The sequence below is a fragment of the Paramisgurnus dabryanus genome, chromosome 4 (assembly GCF_030506205.2).
Source record: "Paramisgurnus dabryanus chromosome 4, PD_genome_1.1, whole genome shotgun sequence".
Classification (NCBI taxonomy): Eukaryota; Metazoa; Chordata; class Actinopteri; order Cypriniformes; family Cobitidae; genus Paramisgurnus; species Paramisgurnus dabryanus.
Window position 1 is genome coordinate 44523094 of NC_133340.1, and position 22307 is coordinate 44545400.

At 41.4% G+C, this 22307-nt stretch overlaps 1 protein-coding gene across 1 annotated transcript; it reads left to right on the forward strand.

Moving 5' to 3' along the window:
* Positions 1 to 1463: 1463 nt before the first annotated feature.
* LOC141282101 (uncharacterized) lies at positions 1464 to 3069 on the forward strand. The gene has a single exon (XM_073814608.1). It carries the CDS (start codon positions 1553 to 1555, stop codon positions 2705 to 2707), a length of 1155 nt encoding a protein of 384 aa, XP_073670709.1. The 5' UTR covers positions 1464 to 1552; the 3' UTR covers positions 2708 to 3069.
* The last annotated feature ends 19238 nt before the right edge of the window (positions 3070 to 22307 follow it).

Consider the following 22307-nt stretch of genomic DNA (forward strand, 5'->3'; position numbering starts at 1 on the left):
TTTCATTCCGGCTTGTCATCGTTAAAAAAACCTATCTTGATAAATTGCATCATCCAGATAAGTGCGATTGTGGTTGGATGAGAAGTATAAACATACACCATTCCGACACCCTATTGGTTTGTACGCAATCCCCGCCCCCCAGCTGACTGCAGATGATCAAAAGTTTGTTCGATGCTGCTGCACAGAGAAACATAAAAGAACCGCGAGAGCGATTAGAAAGCATGCGGAGCAGTTTGCTCTCGCGATGCTTTGATATCATCCGCCATCCGTTTGTACAGTAACAGAACGCGGCATTCTGTCTTCAAATGGAAAAGTACGAAAAAAAACTCGCGCATCACTTTCAGGTCAGTTCACATTCACAAGCCTGTGTAAATATATAGCTGTCTGCTGACACCAACTCATCTGTGTGATTTAAATAGTGTAACAATACCAATTTATATCATATAACTTCAGTTGTTCAACTTAAATGACATTGTGCTGCGTTGCGTTTTGAAGCATGGCAAAGATATCTATGCTAAAGACATCTGTTGTTTTGTATATGCTTATAACTACCCTAAATTTTATTTGCATTAACAAAACCTACTTAGCTGAATGCTTGAGTGTTAAATCAATCAAACACATAACCATACATACCAACTTTTGCTTTTGTTAATAGACATCAGCTGTTTCCTTAAACCTGACTTTTTGAATTTACTTACAAGAAAGACATTTAGTAATTCTCCTTAATTGCTTGGATTTATACTGACTAAAATAAAGTATACTAAAGTCCATTAGCTACACAAGTACAGATACAGGAATATAGGCTATAATATATAATTGCATATTTGTATAGGGGTGAATTCAGGTAGAGTGGGACATCAGGTTGAGTGGGACACTTAAGCTTTCGGGTACTGCAAGGGGTTAATTTTGTAAGCCAATCACAACAATTGTTACTATGTTGTAGCTGAATGTCTATTGAATATGAAATAAAGGTTGTGATTGGTGTGACATCACAGATGTGGGCTGGTTGTTATTTTTCAAATTGCTTCACTCCTGGGACCTCACGGTAAGTCATCCGGCAAGTGTAAATCTATTTTAGAATAATAAGGTTGATAATTCTGTCACTTATGATATAACAATAAAACTTTTGCTTACACATACATTTATGCTGTCTGTGTATTAGAGATTAATAACAATGAGCATCTAACTGTATAAAATATTTGTGAAAATTAGATTCACAGCACTGTCCCACTCAACCTGAAAGTGTTAGGTTGAGTGGGACAGTGCATTTCAGGTTGAGTGGGACAGTTTTAGGGCTAATGCAAGCACACACTACGGCCATTTCATGAACAAAAAATTAAATTTTAAAGTTATAAGTAATAATAATGTGTCTGAATATAACATTTTTATAAATTTATATTTTTCAATATACACAAGATGGCACCCTTACAGAGAGGGGAAGTACAGAGAGAGAGAGAGAGAGAGAGAAGAAAGGAGAGACAGGGCAATACAGAAAAGGAAAAGACAGCAAAATAGGAAAGGAAGAAAACTAAACCAGTGGAGTGAAGAGAGAATGGCAGGGGCTATTGAAGAATATGAGCAGGAGGTGAATGAAGGACACAAACCAAAATTAAGGTTTTTAGCCAGGGCATGGAACATCCCAAAATCAACACTGCAAAGGCGAGTGAAAGGGCTGGTGAGTGGCTACCGCCATGCTTCAGTGAAGAGCCCCCTGCTCTCAGCTAATGCTGAGAGTGAATTGGCTAGGCTTGTTAAAATGTTAGCTGAAAGGGGGTTCCCCCTGGAACGCAGTGATATACGGCGTATTGCGTTCCAGTACGCCAAAATGAATGACATCCCTGGTTTTTCTGCGGAAAAGCAAAAAGCCGGTCACTACTGGTTTGAGGGGTTCATGAAAAGGAATCCAAACCTGAGCCTTCGCAAGCCAGAATCACTCTCAGCTGCAAGGGCCTCTGGGATGAATCTCACAGTAGTTGAGCAATGGTTTCAGACGTACACATCACTCCTCCATCGCCTACACATCCAGGACATGCCATCTCACCTGTGGAACTGTGATGAATCCGGACTGCAGGACCATTTCATCTCAAAAAAGGTTGTTGGGGTCACTGGCAAGTCCTGCTTCCAGGTAACCTCAGGGGAGAAAGGAGAAACGACAACAGTCCTAGCTGGGTTCAATGCGGTTGGGACTTACACCCCCACAATGGTAATTTTTAAGGGAAAGAGGCTGAGGGCAGAGTGGCTGGAGGAACGACCAGAAAATGCAATTATCCGCGTGTCAGACAATGGCTGGATAAACTCCCAGCTGTTTCTGGAGTGGGGCCAGCGGTTTGTCCAGCAGCTGCCTAAGGAGGATCCAAGACCCCATGTCCTGCTCTTAGATGGCCACTACAGCCATGTCTTCAATCTCGAATTCTTGGAGCTCATGAAGAAAAATAATATCCATGTAGTGAGCTATCCTCCCCATACCACCCACGCCCTCCAGCCAGCAGACAGATCGCTGTTTCGAAGTCTGAAACACCACTGGCAGGAACTGGGACGCAAGTGGACAAGGAAGACAGGCGGGAAGAAGCTTCCAAAACAGCTATTTTTTTCTGTGTTCAGCCCTGCATGGAAGAAGGCTGCCACTGTTGAGAATGCCCAAGCAGGTTTGACTCTTTTATTAATAATTAATTGTCTTGAATTATTTGTATTAAAAGATTATCAGTAAGTGGATCATTGTTTTTACTGTCTTATTTACTTTGCATCATTGCATTATAAATATTACTCTTCTACAGGTTTCCGAGCCTCAGGGATGTTTCCTGTTTCCATGGAAGTCATTCCAACTGACCTTTTCTTGCCAAGCCAAACCACTGAAAGGGTGATTGAGGAAACATCAGAAACCCTTCTGTTGTCGGAAGAGGACATTTATTTTGGGGTGGAAGAAGTGGTGGTAACCAGCCAGCCTAATGAGAACGCACATACCTCTACCCTCACAACTGGGCCAGCCCCACATGCCTCCACCCTCACAACTAGGCCAGCCCCCGATGCCTCCACCCTCACAACTAGGCCAGCCCCCCATGCCTCCACCTTCACAACTAGGCCAGCTCCCCATGCCTCCACCCTCACAAATAGGCCAGCCCCCCATGCCTCCACCCTCACAACTAGGCCAGCCTCCAATGCCTCCACCTTCACAACTGGGCCAGCCCCACATGCCTCCACCCTCACAACTAGGCCAGCCTCCCATGCCTCCACCCTCACAACTAGGCCAGCCCCCCATGCCTCCACCCTTACAACTAGGCCAGCCCCCCATGGCTCCACCCTCAAAACTAGGCCAGCATCTCATGCCTCTGACCTCACAACTAGGCCAGCCACCAATGCCTCCACCCTCACGACTAGGCCAGCCTCCCATGCCTTCACAACTGGGCCAGCACCCCATACCTCCACCCTCACAACTAGGCCAGCCCCCCATGCCTCCACCCTCACAACTAGGCCAGCCCCCCATGCCTCCACCCTCAAAACTAGGCCAGCCCCACATGCCTCCACCCCCACAACTAGGCCAGCCCCCCATGCCTCCACCTTCACAACTGGGCCAGCACCTCATGCCTCCACCATCACAACTGGGCCACCCTCTCTACCCAGCACTTCAACAGCTGAGCAGGCTTCCATTGTAAGGTTCTCAGACCTTATTGAAGTACCTACAAGAGAGAGGGGAAAGAAGAGGATGATGGCGAGGCCACCCAGCTACCACCTAACAAGCCAGGAACACTTCAAATTTATCCAGGCGAAAGCAGAAAAAAAGAAAACAAAAACAACCAAAGTGCGTAAGCCTGCTGGTATCCGCCCCCAAAAAGCTGCTGTTCCTCCAATGCAAACAGTTCAGGAAAGTGACCCCTGTACTGGTTGCAAGGGCGTTTATGGGGATGCAAGCGACCCAAAGGCCAATGATGAATGGGTGGCTTGCTGCCACTGCCAACGGTGGTATCATGAGTCCTGCGGAGAGCTCAACGGACTTATGGATGACGATGACTTCATCTGTCTTGAATGTGTTCACTGAAGTTGTTAAAAGGTTCTAAAAAGATGTTCCAAAAGGAAAAGGAAAGTTCCATTTATTGAATGTAGAGTGAAGTTTACAATGTTACAATTTTTGCATTAGTTCCAGAAATGCATTTTTAAAAAATTCTTCCAAGTATTCATTAGTTGAAGGTCTCCGTGTTGTATTTTGCGGTTCATAATGCGCCACACATTTTTAATGCATGTATTCTGGTTTTATTTACGTTTTACACAATGTCAAAACTTTATTGGAATTGTATTTGTCATGTTCATTTTAACCATAAAATAGTGTCCCACTTTTCCTAACAAAGTGTCCCACTCAACCTGATTGCTTCCAGTTTGCTGAAGAGGGTGTCAGATGATGTTTAAAGATGAACTGTTTGTTAATAAATTCATAAATTGAAAAAAATTCACCATAGTGACCTTTATTACAATCTATTTAAACAAAACACATACAATTTTAATACATTCTAACTGATTTAGGTTGTTTAAAATGCAATTTACCAAAAAGTGTCCCACTTTACCTGACTTCACCTAATTGTAGTTTGTGTTGCTGTCAAAATAAAATTTTAAATGAAAACAATAATAGCATATTTCTATTCTCACACATACTATAGTTGTGTGTGATTTTGTTGTTTTTTAACTAAAGAGGGCACCACTGTAAAAGTTTTGCCAGCAGCGGCCCTGCTCTGAAGTTTGACTTTTTGCACCATTACAATATTTATAGGCAACTAGTCATCATATCTTCCTCTCTATGGAACACATGTTAATGCTCAGTAGTACACATATATGGTTCTTTAATGCAGTTGTTATCAAACATTTTTTTTTCGCCTCCCTTGTGTACAGTGGATTCATTTGCGGCCCCCCCAAAGAAAATGTATGACATAAACATTCTAAAACTTACAATTTGAATTAAACAAAACATATTAAATTATACAATGTATTGCTTTTGTTTAGTAGCCTTATTTTTTGAGGTTTAATTACACAGAATTTATAATAAAGTAATGTATTTCATAAAATATTATAAAACTGGGGCCCCTGGCACCATCTCGCGGCCCCCAGTTTGAGAACCACTGCTTTAATGTATTTGTTCGCATTGTATTGAAATGCGTTCATTTTTTATGTGCATATACCGTATGTGGTTGAAACAGATAGTCTAGTGCAGGGGTAAGCAACATGGAGTGCCGATGTCCTGCAGTGTTTAGCTCCAGGTCTAAACAAGCAGACCTGAACAAACTAATAAAGGTTTATAAAGTCACCTGAAACTACAGGTAGCCAAGGTTTTAGAAGGGTTGGAGCTAAAATCTGCAGGACATCGGCACTCCAGGACTGATGTTGCCTACCCCTGGTCCTAGTGCATCCCAAATTGTTTAACATTTTTAATATAACACTATAGTTATTATGGCCTTTAGAAACATGTTTTAGAGGAGATAGGGTAGTGCACAAAAGGCCCCTGTGGTGCGGCCTAGGCTTTTTTCCGTAATGACATTTTTTCCTTACATTACTTTTACTTTTATACTTTAAGTAGTTTTGAAACCAGTACTTTTTCACTTTTACTTGAGTAAAAAGCTTGAGTTGATACTTCAACTTCTACAAAAGTCTTTTTTAACCCTAGTATCTATACTTCTACTTGAGTAATGAATATGAATACTTTTGACACCACTGGAAACCACCGTAGATTGCCCGACCGCATTATCACAATAACACGGTCGAGAGTGCTGCAGTGCTAAATCATCCTCTTAATGTACCGTATTCACAGTACAAGGTGATTTATATGAGACAAACGGCGTTCCACGCGCCGAAGGCTGATTGCCGTCGTAAAGCGTGTTCAACCCACAGCAAATGCTGGGCTAGCTCGTAATGACAGCACTTCATGCAGCAGTGTGTAACTTAAGCAAGCTTCCCGGCCGTCAGCTCGGGGCGGGACCTTTGCTTAGTCAAACTGAAGTGGACTTATGAACAGAATGCCACGATATTCAGCTTTCTGAGGCTCGTTAGAGGGGTACGTGCGCCCGTCTTAAACGAGATGCCGCGCGCGTCTGACTGTGCGCGCGCTCTAAGCTTTGAAACTTATTGTGGCGGGTAGCAAGCTCACTTGAGGTTGATATTACCCTTAATATCTCCGAGTATTGGAGCGGAGGTGTGAGCGTCTTCGGATCCGCTAATATAAATCAGCTATATGGCCGAAAAACGTCATAAACCGCTTGGCTGTAAGCCTTTGAGTGGCCGTCCGGAGAGGGCGCGATTCAAACGCTTGGAGCCATGCAAAAGTCTGAGGCTGTCCTTTCTCTAGGAAGAGAGAATAACAGCCGTAAGACCGTGCTCGTTTGCGCCATCAGCATCGTAGCGGAGAAACTGAGGTGGGCTGCGAGCGAATTTGGCAGAAAGGTGTTAGAGACACCGTACAGTCGTGGGGTGTCAATACACAGTATATGGCCAAACCGGGGTTTTTTCGGCTAGCGTCGATAGAATTATGGACAGCGGGCCGTGTGTGCGTATTACTGATTGCTTGTCAGTAAGGCGATAAAGTGTTTAGAGACACCGTACAACCGTGGGTGTCAATACACAGTATAGTAAGCACGGAAATTACTCTTTTTAGAGGAATCAAATACCGTTCGCCACTAGTGAGGTCGCATAGCCGACAGTATTACACAGTATGTTTGGATAAACAGCACACAGAAAACATTTCAGGGCAGTCCAGCCGAGGCGCGACATAACCCCTTTTTCCCAGACAGTTTCGTTCTCTGTTGATGCAGCTATGCTGCGGAGACCAGAGCTCAGCCGTTCAGGTGCACAAGCCTCAGTAGTGACGGTGACCGAACGGCTCACGGAGCAGGGTAGTATGTCTAGGTGGTTTAATGTCAGACTGAACCCATCGCAGAGAGGAAGTCTGCCGTGAGTAGGGATGGGTATCGTTAAGGTTTTAACGGTATTACTACTCTTACCGGTACTGCTTAACGGTCCGGTGCTTTAACGGTATTCTTATCGGTACTTTGGCCAATGTTAACATTTGATCACGCACCTATGTTCACATGATTAAGTTAATTATGTGTCTGCATTTCATTATTACAAATTAATTTCTGGATATCATTTCTAAATATTATACATATATTTATTAATGCACCAGCGTGAAAGCTGCAGAAAAAATACTTTAAATAGGATATTTAGGCTAAATAAATGTTTACATGCTGATTTTTCTTTATTTGGGATTTTAAAAAGAAGTAGAAAATATGTTGAATGCACAACGTTCAGCATTTCTCCCAAAAGAAATCAACAGAATTTCAACGTAAGGTAAGCAAACCAATTAGGGAGATTGTACATTTATTTTAAATGACGTGAACAATGTTGATTCAACATGATTTTAGCATACATGCCTGACGTTGATGCGGCAACCACCAGAGATGATGGTTGAATTTTGCAGGCTGCGACCTTCTAAGGACGTATTTTAAGACCGCTTGCGTCACAGCAGCGCGACTTGAGGCTGTGACTTGTGTTAATATTATTCTGTTTATGTTGCGTATTTCTAAGGTTGATTAATTTTATATACTGTTGAATAGTTTAATCTACATCAACGTGTCATATTTTCTAAAATAAATGAATATTTTTCTGATTCCATATTTATTTAAATAAGTCAGAAACGTCTCCGCTGTGTCCTGCTGACAGGCGCGGTGGGCGCGTGCAACAGGTGACGCAAATTATAGGTCCTCCGAGGGTTAGACTGTCTCATTTCAGTTCTCTTCGCGGACTTCTGAGGCTGCCACCTTGAAAGACAGAGTGCTCCCCTTTTAAGGTTGTATGCTTAGAAGGTCGCAGCCCTTGAATTGGGACACAGCTTCTTTCTGCACGTAATACACTTTTGAAAGATGCTTTGACAGATTGCTTGTGTTTCCGCCCTTACATGCAAACATCTTGTTGCACTTACCTGTATGACAACGAGCGTTGTCTGCATCAACTCTAGTGAAGTATAACCACACTTTTGAATGTTTTGCTCTATCCGCCATCGTCACTCTTTGTATTAAGCGGTAGTTTTCGTGCTGTTATGCGTGTGCGTGCGCCGCGCTCGTTGTTGTGGTTGTGTTTTGACAGACAGCCAGCCTCCGCGGCGCGCATGAGAGATCTCGCAGGTCTCACAGACAAACGTCTTAATCGCAAATTAGAAATGTTTGGTGAGATAAAATGTGCACGAAAACATTATTAAGCAAGAATACATAGTACATTTATTTTTATTTTTTTCTCCAGGACCGATAGCAGAACCGATAGCGTCAGATCTTACTGATACTACGGTCTTTCATAATTTAGCCCCGGGGCCAGTTTAATACCGGGTTTCGGTACCCATCCCTAGCCGTGAGGCCCGCGGTTTTGCCGTTTATTAAAAGGGCAGAAAAACCGGGTATATATATAAGAATGTACCAATATTCAGCGCACTGATATAGGACGGGACTGAATAAAGGGAGGTATTCGGGCCTCAGTATATTATAAACAAATTCGTTCTGCCTCTGATTCCGTCTAAACCAGAGAGAAATTACCAGGCAGACGAAGAATGAGCTATCTGAAGTGAGATCGGCTCAGGCCAGTAAAGCTCTATAATAAGTGTTTTAGCGCTCCAATAGAGGCGTGTCCGCCTTATCGAGCAGACGAATGAGATCGTGCCGCTCCAGGAGGGGAGGGGCATGAAGCTCTCTTATAATGAGTGTTCTTGGTGCTCCAATAGCGGCGAATCGGCCCTATCGAGCAGACGAATGAGATCGCGCCGCTCCAGGAGGGGAGGGGCATGAAGCTCTGTAATCGTTGAACACTGGACAGCTGCATTTAGAGGCAGCGAGCCGTAATACCGCGTGCTAGCTAAGCCGTTAAGAGACCTCACCACTGTGGGGAAAGGAGCGAGGGACTCCGCGAGCGTGGAGCACGAGTGGCTGTGCTATGACAGAGACAGGCGCAGACCGCCCGTGTTTGCTTGTCGTATGCATCTTTCCAGGTCTACGGTTCCCCGCTTGTTCATCTCAACAAGAGAGGAACGGCAGAGGGGAGCAGCAACACAGACAGAACAGCCATGCGTCGTGACGGTATCACCCGATGCACTCGGGGGATTAATATATGTGCCAGAGATCTCGCCACTGAATGTGAGAGGAGCGAAGGGACTCTGTAAGCATGAACGGTTGCGGTGTGACAGAACACAGGGGGAGTTAGTCCGTGTGTGCTTGTCTATGCATCCATCTAGTCTCATGGCTCGCCGTGTGTTCATCCCGGCGAGAGAGGAACAGCAGGGGGAGCACGAAACATGGATAAGACAACCAAAGCATAAGCGCGGTCCCGGCGTGGGAGGTGCCAGACCGGTAACGCGCTCGGAGGAAATTCATAGCAGAGAGGCTCACCGAGCCGCTGTGCTGGACGCTATTACAACAGCGCCTGCTCTTTTAGCTTATAGCTTTATATTAAAAGTATTGATCTTACCGGGCGGCCGCAGGGGAGACCTCGTCAGGCGTGTGTCCGCTGCACAGGGCTCGTACCACGGCAAGCGAAGGCTATCTTCGGTTCTCGGCCGGAAAAGCGGCAGGGGAAGACGCTAGACCTGGACTCTGCTATCTTCGGTTCTCAGCCGGAAAACGGCAGGGGAAGACGCTAGGCCTGGACTCCGCTGCAGGGCTTTTGTCAACGGCGAGGTAAGGCTTCTTCTTTTTCTTCGGAGCAGCGAGAGGTTCGCGCTGAAGGAGAAATAATATGAGCTCCTGACGATTGAACCGCGCTTATATAAGGACGCGTTCCTCCCGCGCGCGGGTTCAAACGTCATTGGTCTGTACTTTGTACAGACGTTAACCAATAGGCTTCAGTCACGGAGTAAACAGGAGTTTCCCCCATAGCGTCAGCTAACTGACGCAATGCGAAGTGAACCGTATTGAAAGGGAACGACAGATAGCACAACAAAATACATGATAGCATGAGCAGTTAAATTTGCTGTGGCTATGACTCAATATTATAATTGCACGTATTTACTAAAGCAACGTATAGAAGAGGAAGCTAGGTAAAGCCCAAAAAGGCTGCCTCCCCGGGGTGAAAAACCCCCTAGGAGAAAAAAAACCCCGGGCTTTTATCCGAGGAAAAATAAGTCCTAGGAGGGAAAAACCCTTGGGAGAACGGAAATGGAGATTTAGCGGAGATTAAGCGGTTCTGCCGGTGATCGTTGGTCAGGTATCAGCTGGGCATAACGTTGAAGGACAGCCAGTAGATCAGAGGTGTGCCGACTTTCACATCTACCGGGACTGGGTCTGTTTGTCTCGTCCTCGGGTCGAGGACGAGACAGGGAGAGAAAAACAAAATCGTATTAGCGTAGCGGCCGTTCATATGTATTGAAGTGTCACACAGTGATGTGGTTTAACTCAGCTTAGTTCCAGACAGACTAAATATTGCGGCATAATTATGTTATCCACAGTTGAGGATTTAGCAAATTGGGGGCCCAATGCGAGGGTATATATGGTAAATAAGGGTCACCTTCCGATCTTTAAGAGAAAATGAAACCTGACGACCCGTTTGACTAAGGCCTAAAGCCCCACTGTCGTCGTTAATGCAGGTTCAGTGGCAAACGGGTCTATATTGTATACCATTTACAGGACCAGGAGAAAACGCCAAAAACATCGCAACCCGACCATACGTGTTAACCCGTTTGACTAAGGCCGGAAGCCCCACTGTCGTCGTTAATGCAGGTTCAGTGGCAAACGGGTCTGTATGGCATACTATTCATAAGACTTACGATAGCGCCAAAATCGCAACCCGACCATACGTGCCAACCCGTTTGACTAAGGCTGGAGGCCCCACTGTCGTCGTTAATGCAGGTTCAGTGGCAAACGGGTCTGTATGGCATACTATTCATAAGACTTACGATAGCGCCAAAATCGCAACCCGACCATACGTGCCAACCCGTTTGACTAAGGCTGGAGGCCCCACTGTCGTCGTTAATGCAGGTTCAGTGGCAAACGGGTATGTATGGCATACTATTCACAAGACACACGAAAGCGCGAAAAACGCAACCCGACCATACATACCAACCCGTTTGACTAAGGCTGGAGGCCCCACTGTCGTCGTTAATGCAGGTTCAGTGGCAAACGGGTCTGTATGGCATACTATTCACAAGACACACGAAAGCACCAAAATCGCAACCCGACCATACGTGCCAAACCGTTTGACTAAGGCCGGAAGCCCCACTGTCGTCGTTAATGCAGGTTCAGTGGCAAACGGTGGCAAACTATTTAATGCAATTCATTTTAAGTGTTCATGCAGAAAAGGTTTTTATTTATTTATTTGGTTGGTCTGTGTTATGACCGTGAGTGCTTTGTTCCGTGAAAATAACTATTGCAAGTTAAGAACCTTTACTAGACAAATTATGCGAATGCTTTGTTGAAGAGAAAAGTTTTAAGTCTAGATTTAAAATGATCGACTGTGTCTGATTCTCGGACATCGGTTGGTAAATCATTCCAGAGCTTAGGGGCTAAGTAGGAAAAGGATCTTCCACTTTTAGACACTTTTGATAGTCTAGGGATAATCAATAGGCCAGAATTTTGCGACCGTAGTGTGCGTGATGGATTGTATTCTGATAGTAATTCTCTAAGATATGAGGGTGCTAAGCCATTTAAAGCTTTGTGGGTGATTAGTGATATTTTAAATTGGATGCGATATTTAACTGGTAGCCAGTGTAAAGATGCCAGAATTGGGCTTATGTGGTCATACTTCTTAGATCGAGTAAGTACCCTTGCAGAAGCGTTTTGAAATAGCTGAAGCTTGTTGACCTGATTTGAATGGCATCCCCCGAGTAGCGAGTTACAATAGTCTATTCTAGAGGTCATAAAAGCATGAATAAGCTTCTCTGCGTCAGATGTAGACAGTATATGGCGTATTTTTGAGATATTTCTAAGATGGAAGAATGCTGTGCGACAACGTTGGCGATATGACTATCAAAGGATAAGTTGCTGTCGAACATCACACCTAAGTTCCTAACCGTGGAAGATGGCACCACAGTACAGCCATCTATGTGCAAGTTGTAATCTGACATATTATGTTTGTAGCGATTTGGTTCAATAATAAGTACCTCTGTCTTATTGGAGTTGAGCTTAAGAAAGTTATGTGCCATCCAGTCACTAACATCGCTAATGCAGTCTTTTAGCTTAGAAAACGTGTGTGTTTCGCTGGGATGCGAGGAGATGTAAAGCTGGGTATCAAGTCCATCTAAAGTTTGTAAAAACAAATATTTCTATATCCCAAATCCATATGGAATAATGTATTATAGTCCATTGAGACCAAAGTTGAACTTGGGCTGTTTTACCAAAATATATATTTGGTGCAATAAAACCCAAAGCACATCACAAAATGAACACCATGCCCACAGTAAGGCATGAAGATGACAGCATCATACTTTGTAGCTGCTTTTCTTCAGCTGGAACTGGGGTTTTAATCAGGGTGGATGGAATAATGAATAGGTCCAAATACCCATCAATTTTGGCCCAAAACCTTAAGGCTTCAGCCAAAACACTTTAATATAAAGAGAAATTTCATCTTACAGCATGACAATGACCCAAAGCACACATCTAATCAAGGGAATTATTTCACCAAAACAAGATCAAGGTTTTAGAATGGCCCAACCAGAGTCCGGATCTAAATCTCATCCAAAATCTATGGGGTGATCTGAAGAGGGCTGTGCACTGGAGACACCCAACCAATCTGACAGAGTAAGAATGCTTTTGCAAGGAGAAATGGCAAAATATTGCAAATTCAAGATGTGTGAAATTGATTGACACATACTCCTTAAGATTGAATGCTGTTATAAAATCTAAAGGTGCTTAAACTAAGTTTTAGTTTAAGAGCGTGCACACTTATGCAACCTGGTTATTGTTCAACTTTACTTGCCATTTTTTCACCTCAAAATTATTCTTATTGTTATTCACTTTAATATATAGGTTTGAAGTACAGAAGTAAGTTGGAACAGGTTCCAAAATGATTCATCTTGGTTTTGTCACAGGTGGGAGCAGACCGCCCCTGTCGCGGGTCACGCTCCTCCTTCACTTCCACCCCGAGGAAGTCCCAAAACACCCCAATGACCAGGCAGACAAAGGAATAAAAATTAACAAGTTTTATTAAATATTTAAAGAAAAACACATAGAGGGGGGGTTAAATACTAAAAAACAGAATGTTCAGTCCTTCCGAATTACGTACACAATGGCACTTTTCTTCAGGCATACGGTGGGCATACAGAAGGGGCACGCTGGATCTTTCTTTCGGGCATACGGTGAGTATACAAAAGGGGTACACTGGATCTTTCCTTCGGGCATACGGTGAGTATACAACAGGGGCACACTGGATCTTTTCTTCAGGCATATGGTGAGTATACAGGAGCTACGTGTTAAAGACATGGGGTTTCGGAGCATTTCAAGATTGGGATAATGGGCAATTATGGACAATGACATTAAGAAGGGACTGCGTGCACAAGGTATTGACTTTAAGTTTTTATTTTAAAGGCGCTGATTTGACAAGAAAAATGGAAATGCTGAGAATTAAGTTTCGTCTTGTGTATTTATGTTTGAATATTTCATTAATGATTAATGGTTGAACAAATTAACCCATTAGAGATGAGAGAAAATGGGGAATACAAAATATATGATTTAGATGTAGATTTGGATTCAGGAAGGCATGTACGAAACCAAAATTTAATTTCATGCAAATATTATAGTGAAGATGAATTTAATTTAAAAGTGAAATTAGACAATAATTTTTCACTTGTCCATTTTAATTGCAGAAGCCTTTATACAAATCTTGACAAAATTATAGATTATTTAAATACATTAAAAAGCCAGTTTGATGTTATTGCTTTTTCAGAAACATGGTTAAATGCCGACAAAGGTTATGATTTGGGAATCGAAGGATATAGTCTGTATCATGTTGACAGACCGGGAAAACGAGGAGGAGGTGTGGCAGTGTTTGTTAAGGAAACATACAGAAGTACGATTATTGAAAGAATGTCTGTGGCTATAGAAGGACTTCTAGAATGTGTAGCAGTGGAGATAGAGTTGGAAACAAAGCAAAGAATAATTATCGCTTGTGTGTATAGAGCACAAGGTTCAAATGTAGAAGTATTTAAGGATAAACTCACTGCACTTGTGGATTGTTCAATGTTAAAAAAGACTATGTGGTTATGTGGTGATATTAATGTGGATTTAATGAAGACAAAAGGCCAACCAGCAACTAATGATTTTTTAAACGAAATGTATAGTAAAGGTATGTTTCCAGTGATAATACAACCCAGTAGAGTGACAAGGACAACTTCAACATTGATTGATAATATTTTTTTTAATAATATTGATATTACCTTTTATAGTGGTCTGCTTTTATGTGATATTAGTGACCACTTACCAGTTTTTATGGTCTGTGACCTAAAACTTGGTAAGAAGACAAGAGAGGTTGATAAAGTTAAATATATTCGTAGTCGGACGGAGAAGGAAATAGACTCATTTAGGAAGGATTTGATTAATTATGATTGGAGTAAAGTTTTGGTTGAGGATGTTAATAAGGCTTATGAGGCATTTTTGAATATATTTGTAACCCTTTATAATAAAAATTGTCCCTTAAAAATGGGTAAAGTAAATAAGTTTGAAAAAAAACCATGGATAACAAGCGGGTTACAGAAGGCCTGTAAAAAGAAAAACAAACTATACCGAGACTTTATTAAATATAAGTCTCGTGATCATGAATTTAAATATAAAAGATACAAGAATAAGTTAACAACTATAATGCGACAGGCAAAAAAAGATTATTATAAAAATAAATTGTATGAACACAAGACTAATATTAAAGAAACTTGGAAAATTTTAAATAAGGTTATGAAGCCAAACTTTCAGAACAATAATTTACCGGAGTATTTTGAGCACAAGGGTAAGGTTATTAAAAATGGAATAGATATTGCAAATGAGTTTAATTCCTTCTTTGTCAATGTCGGACCAAATATTGCGAAAAGAATTGAAAATTCCAATCATGTAGGTAATAGTGTGACAGGAGGTAGTAGAATCTTACAGTCAATGTTTCTTGACGAAATAACTGAAACTGAAATCTTAGACATTGTGAGGAAGTGTAAAACTAAAACCTCTTGTGATGGGGATGGAATAGATATGACCATTGTAAAAAAAACAATAGATTGTATACTCCAACCTTTAACTTATATTTTTAATCTTTCCTTTAGTTCAGGTGTTTTTCCTCAAAAGATGAAGACTGCGAAGATAATACCTATTTTTAAGAAGGGTGACAAACACGAATTTAATAATTATCGACCTGTTTCAATACTTTCACAGTTTTCAAAAATATTAGAAAAATGGTTTATTTATAAATTGGATTTATTTTTGGAAAAAAATAATTTACTGTTTGAGTATCAATACGGATTTCGTTCTAATAGATCTACCGCTGTTGCATTAATTCATTTAACAGATGAAATTCTAGCTGCAATGGATAAAAAGCAGTATCTTGTAAGTATATTCCTGGACTTACAGAAAGCGTTTGATACTGTCAACCATAATTTATTGTTGTCAAAATTACAACAATATGGATTAAGGGGTCGGGTATATAAATGGCTTGAAAGTTATTTAAGTAATAGAAGTCAGTATCTACAATTTAAAAACTATAATTCAAATCATAAAACGGTGGTATGTGGAATTCCTCAGGGTTCGGTAATTGGTCCTAAGCTTTTTATATTGTTTATTAATGATATATTTGAGGCCTCCAAAGACATTAATTTTTTATTGTTTGCAGATGACACAACAGTGTTTAAGACAGGGGCAGATTTAAATAAATTAATGGTTACTATTGAAAGAGAAATGTCAAAATTAAAGAAATGGTTTGATTATAATAAATTGTTTTTGAATTGGGATAAGACAAATTATATGGTTTTTGGAAATAAGGGAAAACAAGAATGTACAAATTTAGTTATTCAAGATGTAAACATTGAACGTGTTTCAGAAATCAAATTCTTAGGGGTTATTTTAGACAGTAAACTAAGTTGGAAGTCTCATATAGATCATATCAAAAGTAAAATAAGTAAAAACATTGGTATTCTTTATAGAGTTAAATATATACTGGATGAAGCCTCATTAAAGCTTTTATATTTAACTTTAATTGTCCCATATTTAACTTATTGTACTGAGGTGTGGGGTAATGCATGCACCAGTTATACAGAAAGGTTGTGCTTACTCCAGAAGAAAGCAATAAGAATTGTGACGCACAAAGGTGTTCGGGACCACACTAATAAATTGTTTATCAAATTGCAGACTTTGAAATTTTATGATTTGGTCAAACTTAAAATATTGCAAATTATGTGGAGAGTGAAAAATAATATGGTGCCAATACATATTCAAAATAAATTTAAGTTAATTATAGATAGTAAAAATAGAAGAAAAGGCAACTTTTGTGTACCATATTCACGTACCTCAAAAAAACAAAAAGGGTTTATGGTAATTGGGATCAATTTATGGAACTCTTTGGATAATGAGGAAAGATCATGCTATACGATAGTTCAATTTAAAAAAATATATATAAAAAAGGTATTTCGAAAATATGAAGAAAGTGAAATATAAAAATCAATGTATAATAAATATGGAATTGTTAATTATATACATGTGAAATAAAATTGCACTTTGATATAGAGAATGGGAGTAATACGAGCTATATATTCTGTGCAAGACTAGATATTTGGGAAAAGGGGCATGAATTTATAAGACGATGTCTTCTTCATGCTCCTATTCAGCATTAGAAGATATTATTTAGTTGTGTATGAGATTATTTTGTGTTTGTAACAATATCATGGCTGAATAAAAGAATTTGATACTTGATTTGATACTTTGATATACAAAAGGGGTACACTGGATCTTTTCATCTGGCATACGGTGAGTATACAACAGGGGCACACTGGATCTTTTCTTCGGGCATATGGTGAGTATACAAAAGGGGTACACTGGATCTTTCTTTGGGCACAAAACACAGGGGCCCGAGTTATAAGCGGGCAGGTATGGAATAGATGGTCACTGCCACGGCAGCATACGTTCTCTCCAGCAGGGACTCTCTCAACCTGGAGGGCGAGTACAGACAACAGGGACACGGCACAGCACTGCAAAACTTCAGGTGTACACACGTCAAAGACAGACTCACCCACTGCACTACACACTTCAGTGATTTTAGGGTCAATACTCCACACCGTGTCGGGATCTGTCCTGGAGGAGATTAAAGTCGCTGGCACGGTAAGTGATCCGAGCGGAACGTTGTAGCCAACAAAAATAAAAATAACATCTGTTTGCCCCACTGTACTTCGGCTCACCCACTCGTCTCGTCCTCCACAATGGGGCCGCTAAACAACTGTTACATACTCCAGCAAAGATTTAGTCCTCCATCTCCAGGGATAAACAAGGTATGTAAAGCAATCCAATGTATTCACAGTTTCCGAAATGCTAATCTTCTCCCCTCTCCGTCTCTCTCCAGAGAACTCACAGATACCCGGAAGTGTTGACGCTATTCCGCCCTGGTGTCGTCCTCCCACAGAGCCTTCATGCAACAAACAACTGGTAAGTATACTTTCTCTCAAAACTTCGTCTTTTCAAACCTGCCCTGGTAGTCGGGTCTCAATTATCCAGTTCGCTTAGCGAATTCACAAGATACTTTTGTCCTTCACCCTTTTCCAGTGCCCAAACACTTCGCCTCACTCGTGGCGTTCCTTGAAAAACAACGACGACTCCTTCCTTTCGTCTCTGTCGGCCCTGCCTCTTTCCACGCGCTTCCAAGCGATCGCCGGATCAACGGGGCCTTCTGACTTTTCAGAAGGGCCGTGTTTATGTTCGCTCTTGGCGGAAATGAGCTTGCCCTGAAATCGCCCCTTTCCGGTTTCTCACTCCACTATTTATAGCACTCAAGTGGGGTTACCATGGAAACGTAAAGCAAATCTTTTCAAAATTTGCAAGAAAAGAAAAACAAAAAAATGTGAATTAGGTGCACCAAGTTGTTTGAGCAAATGACGATGGTATTGCTAGTTACCAACAGTAAATTAAACAAGACACGCTTAGAAAATAAAGATAGGACTGCATTTAGTTAAGATTAGGCAAGTTATAAATTTACCAGCAGTGCAGCTTGTAATTGTATTGATCAAGGCAAGAGCAACAAGGTCATTATGACATTGTTGAGCCCCATATATGAAAAATAATTAGTTTTTTGGGTCCTTTAAAAAAACCTGTGACTTTTATATTGAATATTTTAAATGCTGCATACCAGAAAATAACAGGAAGCATAAGCCTATATTATTAAAATACTAGTAGAGTTTGGTCTTTCGCTTCTTTTCATTTTTATTTTATTCCCACGAAATTTCGTTATATAGTCACATATTTTTTTGATTCTTTTTTCGTGCTATTATCACGAAATTTCGTGTTTTTTCGTGATCGTATAACGAATTCCTGTTTTCGTGTGATTATCACGTATTGGTTACTCAACTGTTTTGTCCTATTTTCTTACCATTGTCGCTTCGGTTTAGGGTTAGATTTACATAAAATGACATCCCTAACCAAACCCAACTCTAACCCCAACGCCAGGCGACATATAAAAAAATAAATCAGAAAAAATAGTATAAACCAATATATAAAGTGACATTCTAATGCAAGCACCAAATCTAACCCTAAACCGAAGCGACAATGGTTTAAAAATAGGAAAACGCAGTTGAGTAACCAACAATACGTGATAATCACACGAAAACAGGAATTCGTTATACGATCACGAAAAAACACGAAATTTCGTGATAATAGCACGAAAAAAGAATCAAAAAAATACGTGACTATATCACAAAACTTTGTGAGACTGGGTAGTTTATTCCATGACACAACCTAACATATTATGGTTATATTAACAAGTTTTACCTGTTATAAAACATGAATTAATAATGTGTGTTAGTGGAACTAAAAGGGTTGGATTAAACATGAAACGCACGTGATAGTTTTCTTCAGTGAGGTAACCAATCATGAAAAGCTGTGTCATCATCAGAACTCTGTGCAGCTGCTTGGGAGAAGATGCTGCCGGCTGTTCTCATATCGCTCTCGCACTACTTTATTTGCATGTACTCTATTTCGCATAATTCAAAAAACCACCTCAAGTGAGCGTAAACTTTTTTGCCAATTAAGGGAGTTTAATTCAAAATTTGGCATTTATGTCACAGGTCGGAGAAGCGGACCGCCCCTGTAGCGGGTCATGCTCCTCCTAGTTCCACCCCAAGGAGGTCCCAAAACACCCCAATGACCAGACCGACACAGTATTAAAATGTGACAACTTTTATTAAATATTAAAATCTCTTTGGGGGAAATTAAATACTTAAAAAAAAGGGATCCAATGGACTGCGGGCGGGGGATGTGGGACTCAGGCTCCTCATGTTCGTTCTCTTTCTCTCTCCACAGGCTGTGGGCTGGGACACACAGATACAGTTCTTCAAACGCTGGTTGGCTCTCACCTCTCCACTTGGGACAACGTACAGTAAGTACGGCACAGACAGGGTTCTCCTCGTGTTCGTTCTCTTTCTCTCTCCACAGGCTGCGGGCTCTCCACTTGGGACAACGTACAGTAAGTACGGCACAGACAGGGTTCTCCTCGTGTTCGCTCTCTTTCTCTCTCCACAGGCTGCTGGCTCTCCACTTGGGACAACGTACAGTATGTACGGCACAGACAGGGTTCTCCTCGTGTTCGTTCTCTTTCTCTCTCCACAGCGACACTCTTGGACAGATGGCAGTCAAATTCCACAGGTGTATGATTTAGATTGGAAAAGTGGTGGACTTACGGTAACCGGACTCTCTCAATTTATCAGATGATTCGAGACTGTAGTGATGTAACGTTGGGGACAAACCCTCTCAACGATCGCTGCGGTTGCAGAGGGGAAACTGCCACGCTGTCTCACCGAGCCGAGCGCTGCCCTCTCCTCGCCACTTGCTAGGCGGTAGAACACCGGACAGGGGCGCCCCTTTGAAGAGGCCTCGGGACAGACGGGATCTACCACACCTCTCTCTGCAACAGTAAGTGTTATATAGAAGAATGTACAAGCAGCATTAATTCTTAGTCGTACTCACACAACCTCTTGTGGTCCAACTCTTCACCACCACTCTTCAGATAAACCCGGATGCACAGAAACGACTGGTACAAACACCACAATAATACTATATGTCCAGAGCGGGCTCACAACATATGCCAGATAATAGCACTGGGACCGGCAGCCTCTTCGTTCTCCCACGGCGAGGTGAGCGAAGGCGGGGTTTTTTCTGACAGTACACACACAGCAGTACACAGCACCATGTCAAAGTGAAATTTCCACAACAACACAAATTCACCCACCGCACTCAAAGTGAACACTTAGGATGCCCGTCTTCCTCCACTTCACCGGGATCTGTTTGGCGATGTTTGGCACAGCCCAGTCCGTTTTTACGTCGCTGTGATAGCCCCAGTTGATCTTTCTTCAGCTCACCCACCACACTATTTTAGGGGTAGGGCCGTCCTCTTTCTCCCCGGAGTTATTCGCTACGAAACAGGTTAGTATACAGTGTGTCTCCAACTCAATGTTTCATACTCACAATCGCTGTAAGCTTCCTTCTAATGTTCTCCTCCTTGTTCCACACAGGCGATCAACTCTAGCCACACAGAATGGGGCGTTTCTTCCCCCGACAGGGTTGCACAGCAAATTCACTTATGTCACAATATCTTCAGTATATGGAAAACACTCACGCTAACTCCACTTCTCCTTTTGTTTTGTTTCAGTTCCCAGTATTCTCAGATCGTCTTTCAACCCTTAAGGTTTACTACGTCCCACACAGCAGCGCCAGCTTCAGCTGAACTCCTTCACACGACCACGCCGTCCTTTCGCCCGGACCAGCCCCGCACTCTTTCCGCCCGCTTTCTAGCGGTTGCCGGATCAGCGGAGCCTGCGAACTCTTCGGAGGCTCGTGTTTACGGTGTCGCCCAGGGCGGAAGTTCACTCTCCCGAAATCGCGCTCCCTTCTGCTTCTTCAGCCCGTCTTTTAAGTCTGCATTAATCATATCCCCCGCCCAGTCAATAATCGCTGCCTCCTTTGCACACCTGTGATGAATCTGGCCTGGATTCGCTGCCATAGAAACCCAGGAAGTAAACGGGGGTTTGAAAAATTAGCTCCGGGCGGAACCTCTCCTCTCTATTTTTGGTTCCGCCCTAAGTCACCCTGTGACATTTACATTACCTGATGCGATACTTTTAATTGTGCATAAAACTGAGGTGATGGAAACTCAGCTTGTATAGGACACAGACTTCATATTACTGACTTTACACACAGGTTACAAAAAAACTTGTTAGACACAAAAAAGATACATTCTTAAAAAAATCTAGTAATATCTAATCTAATTAAATGTAACAAAAATGCAAATTGGCAAAACAACGTCAACTTCAAATAAACAACAATTCCTGATTTGCACACAGGTCTTAATGTAATGTCACTAAAGCTAAAGCTATTACAGATAGATATAAAGTTCACTTAATGATGAATGATGTGTGTTGATGTCTGTGTTTAAACTCTTAATGTCTTGATAGAAAGTTGCGCTACAAGTGGCTAACACATGTTGCACTAGTGTTTATATTTTTGCTATGGTCGGTTAGTTTACATAACATTACTTGCTTAAATGAGTGAAAAAATGCATTTGTCATCGTTTTTATTGCTTGGATTATTGATGAATGATGTGTATTGATGTCACTAATGTCTTCTCAGTTATATATATATATATATATATATATATATATATATATATATATATATTATATATTGCACATATTTCATATTTTCTGTTTGTATCTTAATAAAATAAATATGAAAAATAAATATGGATGGACATTAAAACTTCTAAAACAACAACAAGTCTGGTGGTGGTTTGCACAGTACTGTATATAAACATTTACTTACTAATGTATTAAAGAAGGTTTAGCAGGCTGATTATGTACATTAGGCTTTTGTCTGTACTTATCTCAGCCCTTTTACAGAGACAAAAAACAGAGTGCATTTAAACAGTGGCTCCTTAAGTACCACAAATAAATGACCAAGAATAATTCAACTCAAACTGTTAATACATTTTTATTGCATTAACCTGACTGCATTGTAAAACTACACTGTAAGACTTTATGGCACCATATGATTATGTGCGCTGAAAAAGTTACTTTTTGTGAAGTCAATTATACATATTATTTAATATAACCAACAGTTCTGATTTCACTACAATCTTGG

Coding starts and splice junctions, on each gene's coding strand:
- LOC141282101 (XM_073814608.1), top strand. CDS start 1,553: ATGGCAGGGGCTATTGAAGAATATGAGCAGGAGGTGAATGAAGGACAC.